The 22353-nt window shown below is 43.0% G+C and overlaps 1 protein-coding gene across 1 annotated transcript in view; it reads right to left on the minus strand.

The window, feature by feature from the left end:
- Positions 1 to 405: 405 nt before the first annotated feature.
- The window catches only part of NMS (neuromedin S), a 98349-nt gene continuing 76401 nt past the window's right edge, over positions 406 to 22353 (minus strand). The window contains exons 7-10 of the mRNA XM_063953456.1: positions 20276 to 20311; positions 16831 to 16872; positions 15834 to 15885; positions 406 to 5763 (exon numbers count right to left, since the gene is read on the minus strand). Of these exons, the coding sequence (XP_063809526.1) occupies positions 15847 to 15885; positions 16831 to 16872; positions 20276 to 20311 (117 nt within the window). The 3' untranslated portion in view covers positions 406 to 5763; positions 15834 to 15846. The remainder of the gene's footprint in view (positions 5764 to 15833; positions 15886 to 16830; positions 16873 to 20275; positions 20312 to 22353) is intronic.

The following is a 22353-nucleotide window of genomic DNA, read 5'->3' on the forward strand; positions in this document are numbered from 1 at the left end:
ACCCCTTTCACATCGCACAAATAACCCGGTATCGACACGGCACGGGTCAGTGTGCGATGTGAAAGCACTCTGACGGAATTAGCGGGTCGTCTGACCCGGTAATTCAACCCGGTATAAAAGAAGGATTATACCCGGGTTGAATACCAGGTCAGGTGCAGTGTGAATGGGAGCCGCGTCGATGCGACATGGTTCCCATTCACAGCATAGGGAGAGGCGGCGCAGGAGATGAGCTCATCTCCCAGCGCCGCCTCCACCCCCACCCCTGCTGCTGCTGCACCCCCCCGCTGCTATGGCAACCGACCCGGTATATTGCCGGGTCGGAAAGCCAGCAGAGGGGAGCAAATGCCGGATCCCACCCGGTAAGTACACGTTTCTTTTACCGGGTGGGATCCGGCATTTGCGATCTGAATGCGGTATTACACTGCTCTGTTAAATCAATGTGCCTGTCTAGTATTTTTAACACAAGTGCATGCAACGTCATGTGACAATAACACCCCATTCTATTCACTTTCCATACCCATAAGCCTGTAGCTGTGTACTGACACATTTTTTTTGATGGTACTTACTGTATTACAGCACCTTCAAAGTGGTATCCGGATGGAAGGTAGACAGTCAATAGGTTGACAGTCAATAGGTCAACTTTTTGTCTAAAGTTCAACAGGGTCAAATGGCCGACACACAAAAAAAAGCTTAAACTAGCAGAGGGGGGCAGTGATCCGAATAGGAATAAAGCAATCTGCTCCCCCAACCCAGAGGTATTGTTTCTGCAGGCAAGGGGAATAGGAAGCATATCCACAGCAACAGAAGATAATTCAGATCAAAACCAAATAAACATAAGCAGAGAGATGAACATAGCTAGGAACAGGAAAAGCACAAACAACTCTAAAAGCTATTTGTGCAAATGCTAGGAGCTTAGGAAATAAAATCCCATAACTAATTGCAATAATGACAAGGGATGATCTAGATATTGTGGCAGTCAGAGTCATGGTGCAATGAAAATCATTACTGGGACATAGCTATACCGGGATATACTTTATTTTGGAAGGACAGAATGGGAAGAATCGAAGGAGGGGTAGCAATGTATGTAAAAAAAAAAAGAAGCATAAATACTACCTTAATACAAAGTATTGATGAAAAAATGGAGGCCCTTTGGGTGACAATAGAAACAGGGTAGAAGTCGATTCTTCGTATTGGGGTGATATACAGGCCATCAGGTCAGGATGAGGAACTGGACAAGAACCTATTGCAGGACATCACTAAAATGGCATTAAAATTAGAGGTAATAATCATGGGAGACTTTAATCTTCCTGATGTATACTGGGAGGTGTCTGTTGCTGGTTCCACTAGAATTAGGGACATTTTGAATTCCTTGCAGGGAACATCCCTCCACCAATTGGTGAGGGAGCCCACTCAGAAAGACACAATATTAGACTTAATACTTACAAATGGAGACAGAATATCTGACATAAAAGTGGGTGAAAACCTGGGATCCACTGATCATCAAGTAGTTTGGTTTAGCAAAAAGACAGAGACTGACTTATCCCATACAAAAACAAAGGTGTTAGATCTTAGGAAGGCAGATTTTGAAGGGATGGGAAAATGTGTAAGCGATTCTTTGGCAGAGTGGAGGAACTTGGATAGAGTGCTGGAGAGGTGGGAAACATTAAAAAGTGCAATATTAAAGGCAACAGACCTTTATATCAAAAACACAAGGAAAAGGTTTGCAAAAGAATTAGCAAGTATTGTGAAAGCAAAAAAAAAAGATGGCTTTTAGGAAATATAAGCAGACACAAAATAATAAAGACAAAGAGATATATCTTGTTAGACAGAAGGAGACTAAGAAGGTAATCAGATGTGCAAAGGCCCAGTCAGTGGGTAAAGGAGGCAAAACTGGTTTTAGGTATATATGTGAAAGGAGAAAAACAAGAGGTGGAAAAATAAGACAGGGAGACAATGTAATCATCTTCAGATCATCTTAATAATAATTTTTGCTCAGTATTTACTACTGATAGAGAGGAGAAGGGGCCACAGTTAAGTTGCAGGGATATTCAGAAAAATGAAAGTTCATTTACATACATAGTTACATAGTAACATAGTAACTAAGGTTGAAAAAAGACAATTGTCCATCGAGTTCAACCTATTTGTGGTCTCCTATGCAGTCTTATTATAGGACTAGTTATTTTTATGATAGGACTAGTTATATTAACTATAATGCGTGCCTATGCACCATAACCCTGAATATCTTTAATAGGAATTTATCTAACCCATTCTAACCCAAGGGGTTGACTGAGTCCGCTGTTACTACTCTCTCAGGCAGGGAATTCCAAACACATATTGTCCTTACTGTTAAAAAACCTTTTTGCCTCAATGTGCGGAAACTCCTCTCCTCTAACCTAAGCGAGTGACCACGTGTCATCTGTGCTGATCTTATAGAAAACAGGTCCCTCCCGAGCTCTGTGTATTGACCCATTATATATTTGTAGATGTTGATCATGTCCCCTCTTAGTCTCCTCTTTTCCAATGTAAACATGCCTAGCCTTGCAAGCCTTTCCTCGTATTCCAGCGTCTCCATGCCCTTGATTAGGGCATGGAGACGCTCATTTACAGAAGAGAAGGTCCTAACAGAACTCTGAATGCTGAAAGTGTATAAATCAATGGGAACAGATGGGATACATCCAAGGATACTGAAAGAGTTTAAAGAGGTGCTGGCAGCACCACTAACATAATTATTTAACACGTCACTAGCTGCATGAGTAATTCCAGAGGACTGGAGAAGAGCAAATGTAGTCCCATTGCACAAAAGTTAATGCAAAGAAGAGGCAAGCAACTACAGACCAGTAAGCCTTACATCAGTAGTAGGGAAATTGATGGAAACACTATTTAACGAAAGAGTGGCAGATAATCTCAAATCCAGCCGCTTACAAGATCCCATGGATTCACAGGAGGGAGATCATGTCAAACAAACCTTATTGACTTTTTTTGACTGTGTGACTAAAGTAATAGATAAAAGTGGAGGAGTAGATATAGCTTATCTAGACTTTAATAAGTCTTTTGACTCCCATATCGCAGACTGCTAAATAAACTCGAAATCTTGGGATTGGATACTAAGATGGTTGAATGGATAAGATCTTGGTTGCAGGATAGAACAGAGAGTTGTTGTAATTGGAGTGCATTCACAGGAGAGAAATGTTGCCAGTGGAATACCCCAGGGATCTATATTTGGACCAGTGCTTTTTAATATCTATATTGGTGACATTGCAAATGGCATTAAAGGGCAAATATGCCTTTTTGCAGATGACACAAAGGTATGCAACAGGGTAGACGCACCAGGAGGGGTAAAACAAATGATTGAGGATCTAGGTAGATTACAGGAATGGTCAAGAGCGTGGCAATTACAATTTAATGCCAAAAGAATGCAAAATCATGACCTGGGTCTCAATAATCCAAATGCTAAATATAGTATAAATGGTACCATACTGGAAACTACTGAGGAGGAAAGGGATCTAGGTGTCACTATTTCAGGTGACTTAAAGACAGGTAAGCAATGTAACAAAGCAATGAGGAAGACATGTCAGATGTTTGGTTGCATAGGGAGAGGAATCAGCAGCAGAAAGAAAGAAGTAATAAAGCCACTGTATAGGGCATTGGTACGGCCTCATCTAGAATACTGTGTTTAATTCTGGAGGCCATATCTTCAGAAGGATATTAATACATTAGAGACTGTACAAAGAAGGGCAACTAAAATGGTGCATGGCCTACATCATAAAACATACCCGGAAAGACTAAAAAATCTCAATATGTATAGTTTGGAGCAGAGAAGGGAAAGGGGGGACATGTTAGAAACTTTCAAATATATCAATGGTTTTAACAAAGTCCATGAGGCAACATTCTTCAAATAAAGAGAAGCAATAGGACACAAGGACATGCACTGAGACTGGAGGGGAGGAGGTTCAGGGTAAATTTGAGGAAAAATTTCTTCACAGAAAGAGTAGTGGACAAGTGGAATAGCATACCATCAGAGGTGGTAGAGGCTAAGACAGTAGAGCAATTTAAACATGCATAGAATAGACATAAGAATATCCTTACAAAGAAACAAGGATCAAATAAGGTTTGAGGTAAAAATATGGTAATAAAGAGGCAGACTAGATGGGCCAAGTGGTTCTTATCTGCCGTCAAATTCTATGTTTCTATTTTTCTAAGGTTGAGAGAGAGGGTTAGGTTTAGGGTTAAAATAAAAAACGTGTAAACTTTTTTTGTGTAGGCCATTTGTATGTGGACCCTTTCACCCTGTCAATCTATTGACTGTCGACCATCTGGTGTCGACCTATTGACTATCTATATATACACTGTCAATCTTTTAATCCACATCAAAGCATGTTGTTGCACTTGAAAAAGTTATTATATCTCTATGAAAGAACATTGTATACTGTATATCCACAAGCAGCTAAAATGTTGTACCAACTCTTTGGATGTTGTTTACTCATTCATTATTTTACTGTCATTCATTTTAATGGGCTTTCATTTCAAAAGGGTTTTCAGTGTGTTACACTATGTTACTTCCCTGGGATCTTCTGTCCAGCTATATACTCTTCTGAACACTTTGTTTGGTAATATTGTGGGTATTAATCTATTTTTTACATCAATAGGGATTCATGTTACCCTCTTTTGATGAGAGATGAAAACAGGAAGTCTTGGGTCTCTTGCTCACCACCAGCAAATAATGAACTGCTACTTTGGTAACCTGATTTTCATTTGTGAACAGCAAAAGTGTGTTTCTGTTTTGATCAGATAACGTCAGGTTGTCCTAGTGTTCAAACTCATAATTTTATTTTCTCAACTATTTTCGACGGAGCAATGAAAGAAAAAAAGATTTCATTTTAGATTGAATAAATTGATAAATGAGGATTTGGTGAGTGTTTATTTGTTACATTTGCATATAGGGAGTATTCAATTACCCACAGTCAATTACCGTGGGCAATTATATCGCTAGGGGATATCCAATTAGCCCCGATAAACAAGCACTTATCCCCCGATGCCTGCAAAGCATAATCCGCACTAAATGCCCATTTTACACGTGATAAGTACTGTGAAAATACATGGGTCAGAGGCTTTTCGCGGGACCTATGTATTTACGCAAAAAAAATTCACACAAGGTAATTGTATAGGGATGAATAATAAAAACGACCGTGGCACTATCACAGGTAATTGAATACCCTCCATAAACTGCATATCAATCTATTATTGGATGCATGTTCTAATACATAGTGTTTGTATACATTTTCACATGCATTGTACTCTTGCATTTTGTTATTTTTGTTTTTACACAAATAAGGGGTCTTATTTGTGTAGGAAGTGTACTTGGAAAAACAATAAACAAAGTAATACTACTATGATGATTACTAAAGTGCAATTTCTTATGAAGAATTAATATAAAGCTACACTCTAAGCCAATTTTTCCAACTCCTGGAATGCTGAGAAGTGCATGTTTTACAGATCTCCTTAGTATCACAAGTAAATAATTAGCACCATCTGTACATCTTTTAAAATGTATCAGCCAGTAATGAATACACATGTGCACCAACTAGGAGATCTGTAAAACATGAACTGTTAGGGATTATTTAATTTTCTACCATCTAAAATATTAATAAATATAATTCTAGTTGGAGGTAATACAGAATATGGTATTGAATACACGTATCCATAATATAATTTTCATATGGCAATGAGGAGCTTGGGTCACACGTAGAACATCTTCAGTGAATTCTGTAAGGGAAATAATGTTTTACAGGTTTCCAAAAGTAAATTACTTTACAGAGATATTTTCTGCTTGTCAAACCAAAGTACAGTTATGCCTTTTGCGTTTGCACAATTCACTTGTTCATTACAGGTTTGTTACTACTGTACGTTAAAATCTCATACAAATTACAGTTTGCTTTAGAAAATCTAGAAACAATAGTTTCAAGTGTTAAAACCATTTTACAATGAAATGCAATATATTTAAACAATTCAACAAGTCTCCCATGCAATTTTTTCTTTAACAGTTTATGATTTAAAACCTTTATTTATGTAAATGCAAAAGCCCTCACTCACTGACTCACTGACTGCCTGATTCTCTTATGTTAGGAAGCTGAAATTTAACATACAGTAGGTACTCTTCAGGTGGGATATAGGAAAACTACATTATTTAAATTTTAATAAACCTCTCCAAAGGGGATAAAAAGGGGGTTGACATAATGACATAATTACCGATGCGTGGCTTGCGTTGCATGAACGATAACGCCCAAACGGACAATCGGATCAAAATTTGGATTGCACCTCCAGTGTGTAGAATGTAAAAAAACTACAAAAATGTTCCTGTCACTTTTTACCGTATCTGCTACGGATGCTCATCGGGCAACGCCAAGAACCATGGATGAATATTTACTTACATTATAGATCTCTATAGATTTACCAAATTTTTAACACTCAGTTATACCTATAACCGGGAAAATCAGAAACTCCCGTGCGAAGAACGGGTAGAACAGCTAGTTGTTTAATATGAGGAAGAATCACAGAAACAATTAAATATATGCCACTTCTATGTTCAATGTTTTTGTAATATATGAATAACATCATCATAATAAAATTATGTATTAAAATAATTACTGAAATTTGCATCATTGAAATTTGCATAGTCCAATCTATTTGAAATGATAAAAGTGGACAAGAGGGAAACCTGGTGAGATGGCGTGTATCATATTAGTAGTGCTTTATATTCGATTTTCTTGATTAAAAAAAACTTTTCCAAATGCCCATGCTTGAATATTCTACATTTTCCCCTTCATCAGTGTGCACTGATTTCACATCAGAAGGATGGAGAAAGGTTAATGATGATGCATATTTAGTTTTCTCTGACGTCCTAGTGGATGCTGGGACTCCGTCAGGACCATGGGGATTAGCGGCTCCGCAGGAGACAGGGCACAAAAATAAAAGCTTTAGGACTAGGTGGTGTGCACTGGCTCCTCCCCCTATGACCCTCCTCCAAGCCCCAGTTAGGTTTTTGTGCCCGTCCGAGCAGGGTGCAATCTAGGTGGCTCTCCTAAAGAGCTGCTTAGAAAAAGTTATTAGGTTTTTTATTTTCAGTGAGTCCTGCTGGCAACAGGCTCACTGCAACGAGGGACTTAGGGGAGAAGAAGTGAACTCACCTGCGTGCAGGATGGATTGGCTTCTTAGGCTACTGGACACCATTAGCTCCAGAGGGATCGAACACAGGCCCAGCCATGGAGTCCGGTCCCGGAGCCGCGCCGCCGACCCCCTTGCAGATGCCGAAAAGTGAAGAGGTCCAGAAACCGGCGGCAGAAGACTTTTCAGTCTTCATGAGGTAGCGCACAGCACTGCAGCGTTGCGCCATTGTTGTCAGCACACTTCACACCAGCGGTCACTGAGGGTGCAGGGAGCTGGGGGGGGGCGCCCTGGGCAGCAATGATAATACCTTGTTCTGGCTAAAAATACATCACATATAGCCCCTGGGGCTATATGGATGTATTTAACCCCTGCCAGGTCTCACAAACACCGGGAGAAGAGCCCGCCGAAATAGGGGGCGGGGCCTATCTCCTCAGCACACAGCGCCATTTTCCTGCACAGCTCCGCTGCGAGGAAGGCTCCCAGGACTCTCCCCTGCACTGCACTACAGAAACAGGGTAAAAAAACAGAGAAGGGGGGCACTTTTTTGGCGATATTGATATATTAAGCTGCTATAAAGGAAACAACACTTCTGTAGGGTTGTTCCTATATATTTATAGCGCTTGGGTGTGTGCTGGCAAACTCTCCCTCTGTCTCCCCAAAGGGCTAGTGGGGTCCTGTCTTCGATAAGAGCATTCCCTGTGTGTCTGCTGTGTGTCGGTACGTATGTGTCGACATGTATGAGGACGATGTTGGTGTGGAGGCGGAGCAATTGCCGGTAATGGTGATGTCACCCCCTAGGGAGTCGACACCGGAATGGATGGCTTTGTTTATGGAATTACGTGATAATGTCAGCACGTTACAAAAATCAGTTGACGACATGAGACGGCCGGCAAACCAGTTAGTACCTGTCCAGGCGTCTCAGACACCGTCAGGGGCTGTAAAACGCCCTTTACCTCAGTCGGTCGACACAGACCCAGACACGGACACCGAATCTAGTGTCGACGGTGAAGAAACAAACGTATTTTCCAGTAGGGCCACACGTTATATGATCACGGCAATGAAGGAGGCTTTGCATATCTCTGATACTGCAAGTACCACAAAAAGGGGTATTATGTGGGGTCTGAAAAAACTACCTGTAGTTTTCCTGAATCAGAGGAATTGAATGAAGTGTGTGATGAAGCGTGGGTTAACCCCGATAGAAAACTGCTAATTTCAAAGAAGTTATTGGCATTATATCCTTTCCCGCCATAGGTTAGGGCGCGCTGGGAAACACCCCCTAGGGTGGATAAGGCACTCACACGCTTATCAAAACAAGTGGCGTTACCGTCTCCTGAAACGGCCACCCTCAAGGATCCAGCTGATAGGAGGCTGGAAACTACCCTGAAAAGTATATACACTCATACTGGTGTTATACTGCGACCAGCCATCGCCTCAGCATGGATGTGCAGTGCTGGGGTGGTTTGGTCGGATTCCCTGACTGAAAATATTGATACCCTGGATAGGGACAGTATTTTATTGACTATAGAGCAATTAAAGGATGCTTTTCTTTATATGCGAGATGCTCAGAGGGATATTTGCACTCTGGCATCGAGAGTAAGTGCGATGTCCATATCTGCCAGAAGAAGTTTATGGACGCGACAGTGGTCAGGTGATGCGGATTCCAAACGGCATATGGAAGTATTGCCGTATAAAGGGGAGGAATTATTTGGGGTCGGTCTATCGGATTTGGTGGCCACGGCAACAGCCGGGAAATCCACCTTTTTACCTCAGGTCCCCTCCCAACAGAAAAAGACACCGTCTTTTCAGCCACAGTCCTTTCGTTCCTATAAGAACAAGCGGGCAAAAGGAGAGTCATATCTGCCCCGAGGCAAAGGAAAGGGTAAGAGAGTGCACCAAGCAGCTCCCTCCCAGGAGCAGAAGCCCTCCCCGGCTTCTGCAAAGCCCTCAGCATGACGTTGGTGCTTTACAAGCGGACTCAGGGGCGGTGGGGGGTCGACTCAAGAATTTCAGCGCACAGTGGGCTCACTCACAGGTGGACCCCTGGATCCTGCAGGTAGTATCTCAGGGTTACAGGTTGGAATTCGAGAAGTCTCCCCCTCGCCGGTTCCTAAAGTCTGCTCTGCCAACGTCTCCCTCAGACAGGGCGACGGTATTGGAAGCCATTCACAAGCTGTATTCTCAGCAGGTGATAGTCAAGGTACCCCTCTTACAACAGGGAAAGGGGTATTATTCCACACTATTTGTGGTACCGAAGCCGGACGGCTCGGTAAGACCTATTCTAAATCTGAAATCTTTGAACCTGTACATACAAAAATTCAAGTTCAAGATGGAGTCACTCAGAGCAGTGATAGCGAATCTGGAAGAAGGGGACTTTATGGTGTCCCTGGACATCAAGGATGCTTACCTGCATGTCCCAATTTGCCCTTCACATCAAGGGTACCTCAGGTTCGTGGTGCAAAACTGTCATTATCAGTTTCAGACGCTGCCGTTTGGATTGTCCACGGCACCTCGGGTCTTTACCAAGGTAATGGCCGAAATGATGTTTCTTCTGCGAAGAAAAGGCGTATTAATTATCCCTTACTTGGACGATCTCCTGATAAGGGCAAGGTCCAGAGAACAGCTGGAGGACGTAGTAGCACTAACCCAAGTAGTGCTGCAACAGCACGGGTGGATTCTGAATTTTCCAAAATCTCAATTGACCCCGACGACACGTCTGCTGTTCCTGGGAATGATTCTGGACACGGTTCAGAAAAAGGTGTTTCTTCCAGAGGAGAAAGCCAGGGAGTTATCCGAACTTGTCAGGAACCTCCTAAAACCAGGAAAAGTGTCTGTGCATCAATGCACAAGAGTCCTGGGAAAAATGGTGGCTTCTTACGAAGCGATTCCATTCGGCAGATTCCACGCACAAACTTTTCAGTGGGATCTGCTGGACAAATGGTCCGGATCGCATCTGCAGATGCATCAGCGGATAACTTTGTCTCCACGGACAAGGGTGTCTCTTCTGTGGTGGTTGCAGAGTGCTCATCTGTTAGAGGGCCGCAGATTCGGCATACAGGACTAGGTCCTGGTGACCACGGATGCCAGTCTGAGAGGCTGGGGAGCGGTCACACAGGGAAGAAACTTCCAGGGAGTGTGGTCAAGCCTGGAGATGTCTCTTCACATAAATATACTGGAGCTAAGAGCGATTTACAATGCTCTAAGTCTGGCAAAACCCCTGCTTCAGGGTCAGCCGGTGTTGATCCAGTCGGACAACATCACGGCAGTCGCCCACGTAAACAGACAGGGCGGCACAAGAAGCAGGAGGGCAATGGCAGAAGCTGCAAGGATTCTTCGCTGGGCGGAAGATCATGTGATAGCACTGTCAGCAGTGTTCATTCCGGGAGTGGACAACTGGGAAGCGGACTTCCTCAGCAGACACGATCTACACCCGGGAGAGTGGGGACTTCATCCAGAAGTCTTCCACATGATTGTGAACCATTGGGAAAAACCAAAGGTGGATATGATGGCGTCCCGCCTCAACAAAAAACTGGACAGGTATTGCGCCAGGTCAAGAGACCCTCAGGCAATAGCTGTGGACGCTCTGGTAACACCGTGGGTGTTCCAGTCAGTGTATGTGTTTCCTCCTCTGCCTCTCATACCAAAAGTACTGAGAATTATACGGCAAAGGGGAGTAAGAACGATACTCGTGGCTCCGGATTGGCCAAGAAGAACTTGGTACCCGGAACTTCAGGAGATGCTCACGGAAGATCCGTGGCCTCTACCTCTAAGACGGGACCTGCTTCAGCAGGGACCGTGTCTATTCCAAGACTTACCGCGGCTGCGTTTGACGGCATGGCGGTTGAATGCCGAATTCTAAGGGAAAAAGGCATTCCGGAAGAGGTCATCCCTACCCTGGTAAAAGCCAGGAAGGAGGTGACTGCACAACATTATCACCGCATTTGGAGAAAATATGTTGCGTGGTGTGAGGCCAGGAAGGCCCCGACGGAGGAATTTCAACTGGGTCGATTCCTACATTTCCTGCAAACAGGATTGTCTATGGGCCTCAAATTAGGGTCCATTAAGGTTCAAATTTTGGCCCTGTCGATTTTCTTCCAGAAAGAATTGGCTTCAGTTCCTGAAGTCCAGACTTTTGTAAAAGGAGTACTACATATACAGCCCCCGGTTGTGCCCCCAGTGGCTCCGTGGGATCTTAACGTAGTTTTGGATTTTCTCAAATCCCATTGGTTTGAGCCACTCAAATCGGTGGATTTGAAATATCTTACATGGAAAGTAACCATGCTACTGGCCCTGGCTTCAGCCAGGAGAGTGTCAGAATTGGCGGCTTTATCGTATAAAAGCCCATATCTGATTTTCCATTCGGACAGGGCAGAACTGCGGACGCGTCCTCAGTTTCTGCCTAAGGTGGTTTCAGCGTTTCACCTGAACCAGCCTATTGTGGTGCCTGCGGCTACTAGCGATTTGGAGGATTCCAAGTTGCTGGACGTTGTCAGGGCATTGAAAATATATATTTCAAGGACGGCTGGAGTCAGAAAATCTGACTCGCTGTTTATACTGTATGCACCCAACAAGCTGGGTGCTCCTGCTTCTAAGCAGACGATTGCTCGTTGGATTTGTAGCACAATTCAACTTGCACATTTTGTGGCAGGCCTGCCACAGCCTAAATCTATCAAGGCCCATTCCACAAGGAAGGTGGGCTCATCTTGGGCGGCTGCCCGAGGGGTCTCGGCATTACAACTCTGCCGAGCAGCTACGTGGTCGGGGGAGAACACGTTTGTAAAATTCTACAAATTTGATACCCTGGCAAAAGAGGACCTGGAGTTCTCTCATTCGGTGCTGCAGAGTCATCCGCACTCTCCCGCCCGTTTGGGAGCTTTGGTATAATCCCCATGGTCCTGACGGAGTCCCAGCATCCACTAGGACGTCAGAGAAAATAAGATTTTACTTACCGATAAATCTATTTCTCGTAGTCCGTAGTGGATGCTGGGCGCCCATCCCAAGTGCGGATTGTCTGCAATACTTGTACATAGTTATTGTTACAAAAAAATCGGGTTGTTATTGTTGTGAGCCGTCTGTTCAGAGGCTCCTACGTTTGTCATACTGTTAACTGGGTTCAGATCACAGGTTGTACGGTGTGATTGGTGTGGCTGGTATGAGTCTTACCTGGGATTCAAAATCCTTCCTTATTGTGTACGCTCGTCCGGGCACAGTATCCTAACTGAGGCTTGGAGGAGGGTCATAGGGGGAGGAGCCAGTGCACACCACCTAGTCCTAAAGCTTTTATTTTTGTGCCCTGTCTCCTGCGGAGCCGCTAATCCCCATGGTCCTGACGGAGTCCCAGCATCCACTACGGACTACGAGAAATAGATTTATCGGTAAGTAAAATCTTATTATCGCACACATTATAACTGGTTATCATATGAGTCTGCATTGCATCATGGACATCACAGTGACTGTGCATTTCACTAGAGTATCAGAGCATACGTCTTTATTATTAACATTATACCAAAAAATCTGCAAATCCTCTCCTGGCACATGCATGTCCAAGGATAACACCAAAGACTTACTGGAAAAGGACTCCCATTTTATGCAACATCACAAAAATACTATACATGTTACCAGCCATTTAGATTAAATAGCTCATTTTGAAATGTATTTGAGTTATGCTATTGAAGTCTACAGGTGGGAACCGGTGGTCTACCACAGAACACAAGGTTAATTGAGGCCAACCACAACCTCAATTAACCTTGCAGTCTACGGTAGACCGCTGGTTTCCCCCATAAACTTCAATGGGGATTTTTCCTCATTGAAGCCCATGGGCTCTGCTTGACTGATAGCTCAGGAGCGCTTAGCCAATCAGGAGAATGCTAGTATGTGGCACTCCCTGATTGGCTGGCGGGTCCCCATGTGACAGATGTCACATGGAGGCCTGACATTCGGGAAGAGACATCCATGTGTATACATATGGATTGTCTTACGTCCGCTTGGATTGGGTTGTACGGTTTGTTTTTTACCCCTGGATGACTATTTGGACAGAAGAGGACCGATCTACACTGGATTACTACTGGACAAGGGGACTGATCATACTCCGTGGGATGGTAGGCAAGTATGTGTGAGTATATAGCTGAGTGTTAGGGTGCAAGAATATTTTATTAAAGCTGTATTGTCTAAGGTGTGTGAGTCTTGTCTTTATTATAATATTTTTTTTACAATAAAACTACAGGTACCAGTGAGCCCTTTCTGGTACTTGTGGTTTGCCAAGTACCGGCATACACAATTGACGGACTATCAACCCATCATGCACAGCCCAGGAATGGCAGGGATAGCCCCGGGATTCAGTCATGGCCCCTTGGGCCTGAAAGGTGGGGGACCCCTTTATTGGGGGGGGGGTCCTCACTCCCCCTGGGAACCACAGCCAGGGCAGACTAGTTGAGGTTGTAATGCTATGGCCACAGGGACCAGTATAAATGTCTTCCCCAGCTGTGGCATTATCTCCTTGACTAGAGTGGAGCTTGGTTTTGGTCACCTTTTTTGCTCTGGATTTTTGAAACCAGGACTGGTACAAGAGCCCAGTGCTGGTTCTTTAAATACTGGGGGACCTCACACTGTTTTTCCCTGGTACTTTTAGAACCAGGACCGACTCAAAAAGCCCAGGGATGGATATGCTTAGGAGCGGGGAACCCACACACATTTTTTCTTTAATTTTAACTCTTTAATACACTTTACACAAAGAAGCCCTGCACAGATCTCACTGATCTCACTTAATGTTTGGCAAACTTTAAAAGCTCTCCCGTAAAACACAGGTCTAGATTACAAATGGTTACGACATCGGAAAACACGAATAAGACAAACATGGGAGCTTAGTATATTACTGTCTATGTTTGTTCAAAAATAGACATGAAAATGGCCAGTGCCAGCTGATATTAATTTTAGTCAATCTCGGTTTACCATAAACCTTAGATATGAGAAGTGGTAGGTGTTCTGGGATTAAATTATGTAGGAGAATATATACTGTCCATTAAATAAAGACACATTCTGTTCTGCCATTATTACACAGCTTACAATATGTTTAAAAAAAAAAAAGTAAACCAGCAGTAGACTTTTGTGGCTCTTCAGTCAGAGATGTACGCAGACCCGATGGTTTGTGTACATGTTTGTAGTACTGTGCATGTGCAAAATGATAGACATGCTGTCACCGTTTAGGGGCGGGGAGGGGACGGTGACGGAGACTGTTTTGTAGGCATGCTGAGGCCAAGGCCAGGGTCTGTGTCTTCTGATGCCATACTGTGCCAGCCATACTGAGTAACCTGAGGGTTACACAGATGGCTGATGTTCATGCAGAGTGATCCGATGCTGCATATTCAGATGCAGCAGCAGATCACAGTAGCCGACACAGCTTACAATATGTTTTAAAAAAAAAAAGTAAACCAGCAGTAGACTTTTGTGGCTCTTCAGTCAGAGATGTACGCAGACCCGATGGTTTGTGTACATGTTTGTAGTACTGTGCATGTGCAAAATGATAGACATGCTGTCACCGTTTAGGGGCGGGGAGGGGACGGTGACGGAGACTGTTTTGTAGGCATGCTGAGGCCAAGGCCAGGGTCTGTGTCTTCTGATGCCATACTGTGCCAGCCATACTGAGTAACCTGAGGGTTACACAGATGGCTGATGTTCATGCAGAGTGATCCGATGCTGCATATTCAGATGCAGCAGCAGATCACAGTAGCCGACACAGCTTACAATATGTTTTAAAAAAAAAAAGTAAACCAGCAGTAGACTTTTGTGGCTCTTCAGTCAGAGATGTACGCAGACCCAATGGTTTGTGTACATGTTTGTAGTACTGTGCATGTGCAAAATGATAGACATGCTGTCACCGTTTAGGGGCGGGGAGGGGACGGTGACGGAGACTGTTTTGTAGGCATGCTGAGGCCAAGGCCAGGGTCTGTGTCTTCTGATGCCATACTGTGCCAGCCATACTGAGTAACCCGAGGGTTACACAGATGGCTGATGTTCATGCAGAGTGATCCGATGCTGCATATTCAGATGCAGCAGCAGATCACAGTAGCCGACAGGAAGCATCCATTAATACAAGATGTTTCTTACGGCCTTTGCATATTTTTGTAAAGCAGCTGCGTCCAAAGACACCGCTGCTGTACGAACTATGGGGGTAACTCAGAGTTGATCGCAGCAGCAAATTTGTTAGCGGTTGGGCAAAACCACGTGCACTGTAGGGGGGGCAGAGGTAACATGTGCAGAGAGAGTTAGATTTGGGTGGGGTGCGTTCAAACTGAAATCTAAATTGCAGTGTAAAAATAAAGCAGCCAATATTTACCCTGCACAGAAACAAAATAACCCAAACAAATCTAACTCTCTCTGCAAATGTTATATCTGCCCCCCCCCTGCAGTGCACATGGTTTTGCCCAACTGCTAACAAATTTGCTGCTGCGATCAACTCTGAATTACCCCCTATGTCCATCTCTGAATCAGGCCCAAAGTCCCACAATAATAAGAATGCCATTGTATTTATAGAACTGTATGCAAACAGTAAACTAATTAAGATTTTTACTGTACTGGGTGTGAGGATAGACGTTGCAAAGAACCAATGACAGTATGTAGAGAATATACAGTACAGCGAATGTCATGTACTATAATATCATTGTATACACATGTACCTTTTTGTAAGTGTTAGTGTTCATCTATGGAGACCGTTCTTCCATTTCTAGGCTATAGGAGAAACATATACAGTACGAAATTTCATTAGTGATTAGTATGTGAAGTTACTGTATGACATGACAAGGAAATATATATATCATATATCAAGAAAATGAGTATGTTTATTTTGATACTGCAAATGACATTGTTAAAAATGGAGAAATTGGCATTAGGAACCTGTGTTAGCCCTTGTGACCAATGGTGTTGGATTACATGTGTCTAGTGGCACTTTTGGCGGGATGTTGTTGGCATCCCGACATACGGGATCCCAGCTGTCAGAATACCGGAGCTAGAATCCTGCCAGCTGCCAGAATTTCGACGCCGGAATCCCGATAGCCAGAATCCGGAACCTACGTATGCCAGGTAGGGTTGGACTGCAGGGGGAGGGTTCGGTTAGGCTGTGGGGGGAGGGTTAGGGGTAAGCTACGGCGGGAGGGTTAGGGTCAGGCTGCGAGGATGGGGGGTGTTTAGGGTATCCTGACTGCCCATACCCAACCATAAATTGCCATCAGTACAAAGTATGTAAATGCATCCGACCATTTTCCCTAGTGTCAGCATAACCACTTGCACTAGGATGTGCTGCAGTTTAGTTTTCTGCACACTTGTTGTTCCATTCGGCATATTAATGTGGCATCCAATGACCTCCTGAATGCAGGTAATGACACTAGTATGTGCTATTACACATGTGAAATGCAGTTATGCTTGACATGTTACACTGGAGTTTTTAAACACAAATGAAATCACAATAGGTTCCCTGCCTTAAAATAAATATATACCCTACTATTTTTTGTCTTTGTACTTATAATTTTTAATCTCCAAAGAAATAAACTCTACAACTAGAGGTGGGAATTACAGGACACTTTAGATCATAGACAGATTACATTTGATGGTTATAGTGAAGGGTCCTTGGTTATGCAAAATTCTGATGATTGATGACATTTAAGAGCCTTGCATTACCCTAAAAAGGAAAAAGGGTCTTCCCATTGTTCCAGAACTGTCCTGTAAAATAGAATACAATATCTGTTATTCATCATAAATAATACAATTTAGCTAACTTCTACATGATCTTTTTTTTAATACTATTTCATTAAAAGTAGTTTCTGCTCTCTCTTCTCGATTGTGTGTTCTATGGGGCTCGTTTAGTTGGATGTATGTCCTTTTTTTCTTTGAAGATATGCACTTCTGTACTGCATATGCGTACCGTAAAAATGTATCTCTCTCTCTCTCTCTCTCTCTCTATATATATATATATATATATATATATACATATATACAAACAGAAAACCCAGCACTCACCATAGCAAGCTCACTTATCCTCAACACATCAATAAATGAATGATGGGGGTTTAGTCAGTGAATCGGCCAATGCACAGAAGCCTGCAAATCGATCACCAAGGTACCCCACCTTCTTGCAGGTCCTACTCTATCAGATTAAACCAAGTAGGCATATTTGCAGTTATATTATGTGTGAAACAGTTGCCAGGTTTTAAGACTCTGTGATAGTGTAGGACCTGCATGAAGGTGGGGAACATATACATATATATAATGTCACTGTTTAGTTATTTGTAAATCTCCGACTGGTATGAAGGAGGGAATGGGCATGTAAGGGTAGGATGAATGAAGTAATAGTAAATTCACATAATTATAGCTGAATTAGAGGTGGTAGCAGGGGCACCTCTCAGGAAGGCTCGGCGGCTGGTACATGAAAAGCAAGGATTATTATTATTACCAGCAGCAGCAGCAGCAGCAGCAGCAGCAGCGCTATATGCAGCAGCCACTTCTTATTGGCTGTTTGTGGATTGACATCCAGCTGATACTACTTCATTCATTAGTATTGCATCTAAATTACATTAAACAATAGTATTTAATTAGCAGCTCTCTATTTGCATTATTTTCTTGTCATTTCCATACCGACTGCTACAGGAAAGACCATTCGCTGTTCATTTTTAAAGAGATAAGCAATGAATATGGAGGTATTGCATTTTTACATTTCTGTGAACTACACTGTATATAATAAAGGTGACTTTCACTTTTGTCAATAAACATTATTCTCCTGTTTATCTGATCTGACATTATTACTCTATTTGTACACAATATAATAATGTGTTAAAACAAATTATTATATATTACTAGGATGTTCATATATAGGGTAATGTCACTACTAACACATATGCCTAATGCTTATGTATACTATACCTCCATCACATGTGCTGTACATTAATACACTGGTATGCCGGGCAAAAGTCGTACTAAAGGTGCATACCTTCTTTACTCTATAAATGATCCCCTATAAGTATATACCAAAAATATATTCACTAAGAAAAACTATTTTGAGCACAATTAAATAATAACAAACATATAATTAATATAAACATAACATCACTGATATAAAAGTAAGTCCAGGGACACTGACAATTCTAAAATGACAGCATCTAGTATCATGGATCAATGTAAAAAAAATAAAAAAAATAAAACGCATTACTGAAATACTTGGAAATTAAATGATTCCTCAAATTCCTATAGTATAGTCAAATGGCACAAAATGCTAATAACCTAAAGTGAACATATGTAAAGACAATATTTTCAAGCACAAGATGACAAACAGGTGTATAAAAAAGACAAAATAGATCACTGGTTACGTTTTGGTGATTGTACAAGTGTACTGTAGTTTAATTTCATAGCACGTTTATAAAAAGACTGATATTTGGTGGATATACTAATGTGGTGCAAATGTGTTATAATACATAATAGATATTTGCTTTCATTAGTATAAGTCTTAAGGTGCGTACAAACGGCTCTTTTCACCCGATCGGAATGACAAATCGCTTAAAAAGTGCCATGTGTAAGCACTATCATGATGCTGGTGCGCTATCCAGCGGGTTGCTAGCGACAGCCTCAGACCTTTTGTACATCTGGGGTTGTAGATCTGGGGACCTTGCCAGCGATGGCATGCTGCCGAAAGCAGCATGGCCCCACTCCCCCCCCCTGCCACCGATCGGCACTGCCAGGAACGGCAAGTATGTATGCACTTGCCGATGCTGGCCCTGCCACCGGGTCCCATCGCTGACGATGTTGCATCATATGTACATTGTCCCTTGTGTACCCACTTTTATTTATTTTGCACATATTTGCAGTAAGTAGGCATTCTGTATTCTATATCACTTGCCTAAATAAGCTATATCGATTATTTTTATTGTAGATACTTGTTTATTAAGCAGCTGTATGTTTTTTTAAAACATAAAGCTATGATAAAACACTTAAGGTGCATACACACTAGGCGATATTGTAAACAATATTGCTAATTTTTACACTCCTGATTGTGTTTGCTGCAAATGATGAATGATGTGCAGTTCCGCGCATCATTATAGTACTCTTGTGTTACCTGTGCATTCAGCTCAAGTTGGACTATAGTCCAAACCTGCATGCACGGCCTGGCCACAGCATGACGTCACTGTACGATTTCGCAAGCGATATCGCACAGTGTGTATGCACTATATCGACGGCCCGTGCCATGAGGGGAGACACTCAGATCTGGCTGGTTGAAATGAAAATCTGGTAAAGGATGAGAGCAAATGACATCGACCATTTGCTCCCATACACTGGAGCACGGACAGAAACTGTTGTTACTACAAACTGGTTAAATCCGTGACCATCCGAGTGGGAATTTAACCTGTGGCACTGTCGGTATATGGACAGCTGGCATCCCGTCTGCTGGTATTACATATGTATTCCCTCCATACTGTATGTGTAATCCAAGATTAGGGTGAAAACCTCAAACAAAGAACGCTACTTTCTTTATACCTTACGTTTTATCTGCACTACACATCAACTGGTTTAAGTCTATTATACTGTACTGGAATAATATATTTGCATACTATCCCTAGAGAGAATCTTAAAAATCTTCCTAAATGATCTTACTGTTTCAGCTTGGTTGTCTGTAAATCCTTTCCCAGGTTGAGCATAAAATAACATTCTTCACTGATGAGTCCTAACAGGTGCAATTGCAGGTGACATTTTTTTTTGTACTCCTGGTGTACAACTCTGAGCCTTATTCAGCATCATGCGCTAATGCAATGCGATCACATTATGCCGATTTTTGGGCTAGTTCGCACCCACTGTGATGCGAACGCCTCAGCTTAATTGACCACGGGGTAGTCAGTGGTGGCAACGCGGCATTGCAGGTGCGTTGCAGCAAAAACATGGGCAGATCCAGTACATTTTTGGGGTGGCTGCATGAAGGTAATGATGGGAACCAAGAGTTTAGAAGAGTTTAATAGAAAGGGATGTCTGAAAGTAGGTATCCTATTTATATAAACAGTTACAGCAAAGGTTTATCAGCATTAACATATTTTTCACTGGAGGTGATTTTATGAATGACATGTTTAAGCCATGTAACACGTACCTTCTTTGTAAACTCCTCTGTGGTGATATGTGATTCCTAGAAAAGAGACCATAAATATATTGGTCTTTATTGTTGTATATATCATTATTGGAAGATGAAGTAATGCAAATATCTATTAAAATATTTCCAATGAAAGAAGTGCGCAGTACAGTGAGCGATGTTACTCTCTCATAATTATCTGTGATGTGTATATTTCGAGCACACATCACGGATAACTGATTTTATATTAAATTTGAATATTTATCATTCTTCATTTTGAAGGCACCACAAAGTTTCCACAATTACAATAAACATAACAATGGTGCAGTAACAGCGAGGAAACATATCCATGGAACAGCACAGAGCAATAAACTGACAAACTAGGTAGGACGCAGACTAAAGTTGAAAGCTGTGTTACTCGCTGTACCTTAACAAGCAAGTGACGGGGAGACACTGGGAGGAGAAGTCGCTTTAGCACTCAATGGGACCCGGTGAAGGGCAATCACACAGAGTCAGAGTAGCTGAAAGGGACTAGGTTATAAGGACAAGGAGCACTGGAAGCAAGGCTGGCGCTGGGAAGGGCCATAGGCAAGGAGGTCCTGCCCATGGAGACTTACAAGCTGAGAGGAGTGGTGAACAGACGGATGGTGAACTGGGGAGAAGTGAAGGTCAGGCAGGAGAGAAGAGAGGAGATTTAGGAGTGATGGTATGCTTTAATGAGAAGGTGAGTTTTAAGTGAATTTTTGACGCTGATTGGGAGAAAGTCTGACTTGGTGAGGAAGCCAATTTTAGAGGAGGCAGGAGGAATGGGAAAAATCTTAGAGGCCTGAGAGGAGGTATCCATGGTGACTTGAAGGTGGCAATTAGAAAAAGAGTGGAGGGAACGGGAGGGAGTGGAAGGAGTGTTGACAGAAATTAGACTGGAAATGTAGGCGGTGGAAGAGTTATTGAGGGCTTTGTAAGTGTTGGTCAGGATTTTTAACTGGATTCTGAGGGGAATGAGGAGTTAGTGAAGCAGGTTGCAGAGGGGGGAAAGTTACTTGGAACAGTTAGGAAAATGAGACAGAGCTTTCATGATAGATTAAAACGGCATAAGATGAGTAAAGGGAAGACCAGAGAGGAGAATGTTACAGTATTGGAGGCAAGAAAGGATGAGTACATGTCTAAGGGTTTAGCTGGCATTTGCTGTAAGAAAGGACGTAATCTTGGAAATGTGTCAGAAACCCCTTTCACATCTCACAAATAACCGCATATTGCCGGGTCGACAAGGGTCACTGTGCAATGTGAAAGGGGCCTTCCAGAACTCCCGGGTCGCCAAACCGGGTTATAAGAAGGGTTATTCCCGGGTTGAATACCGGGTCAGTGGCAGTGTGAATGGGTTCCCGGCAGGGCTTAAAGTGGTCCTGGAGAGGTGGGGGAACTCACCTCACCCGCAATGCCGCAGAAAGGGGTGTGGCCTCACACAGAAGGGGCGTGGCCACACAAAAGTAACACCAATTCAAAATAATGCTTCACAGTAGCACAATCTTATTCACATTGTCCGCCCCACATACTAATGCCCTTTACACACACAATAGCAGAGTCCCCCTTTTACACAGTACGGGAGGCGAAGCCCCCTTTTACACAGTACGGCAGACAGCTTCCCCTTTTACACAGTACGACAGGTAGAGCCCCTTCCAGCGCGCGCACACACACACACACACACACTCTCTCTCTCTCTCTCTCTCTCTCTCTCTCAGAGTCTTGAAAGTGCAAAAAAAGACAAAAAGAGTGACATGGCAAGAGAGGGTGAGAGAGACATGGAGAGAGAGACATTGCAAGAGAGAGAGAGACATGGCAAAAGAGGGAGATGAGGGGGAGACATAGCAAAATAGAGTGACAGAGAGAGAGAGAGAGAAACATGGAGAGAGAGAGAGAGAGAATATCAGCAGCAGAAAGACTGGGCACCCAGAGCTGTGAATTGTGGCAGCAGTTACCTGGAGGTCTTCATGTGGAGGGCGAGTTGACTCTCCTGCCAGACGCCCAGGGGTGTGCCACGGTTAGGATAGGGCCTCGGACCATCATTCACTTGCAGATAGTGCTCCGGTGGAGGTGGGGAG

Source organism: Pseudophryne corroboree, chromosome 2, assembly GCF_028390025.1.
Source record: "Pseudophryne corroboree isolate aPseCor3 chromosome 2, aPseCor3.hap2, whole genome shotgun sequence".
Lineage (NCBI taxonomy): Eukaryota > Metazoa > Chordata > Amphibia > Anura > Myobatrachidae > Pseudophryne > Pseudophryne corroboree.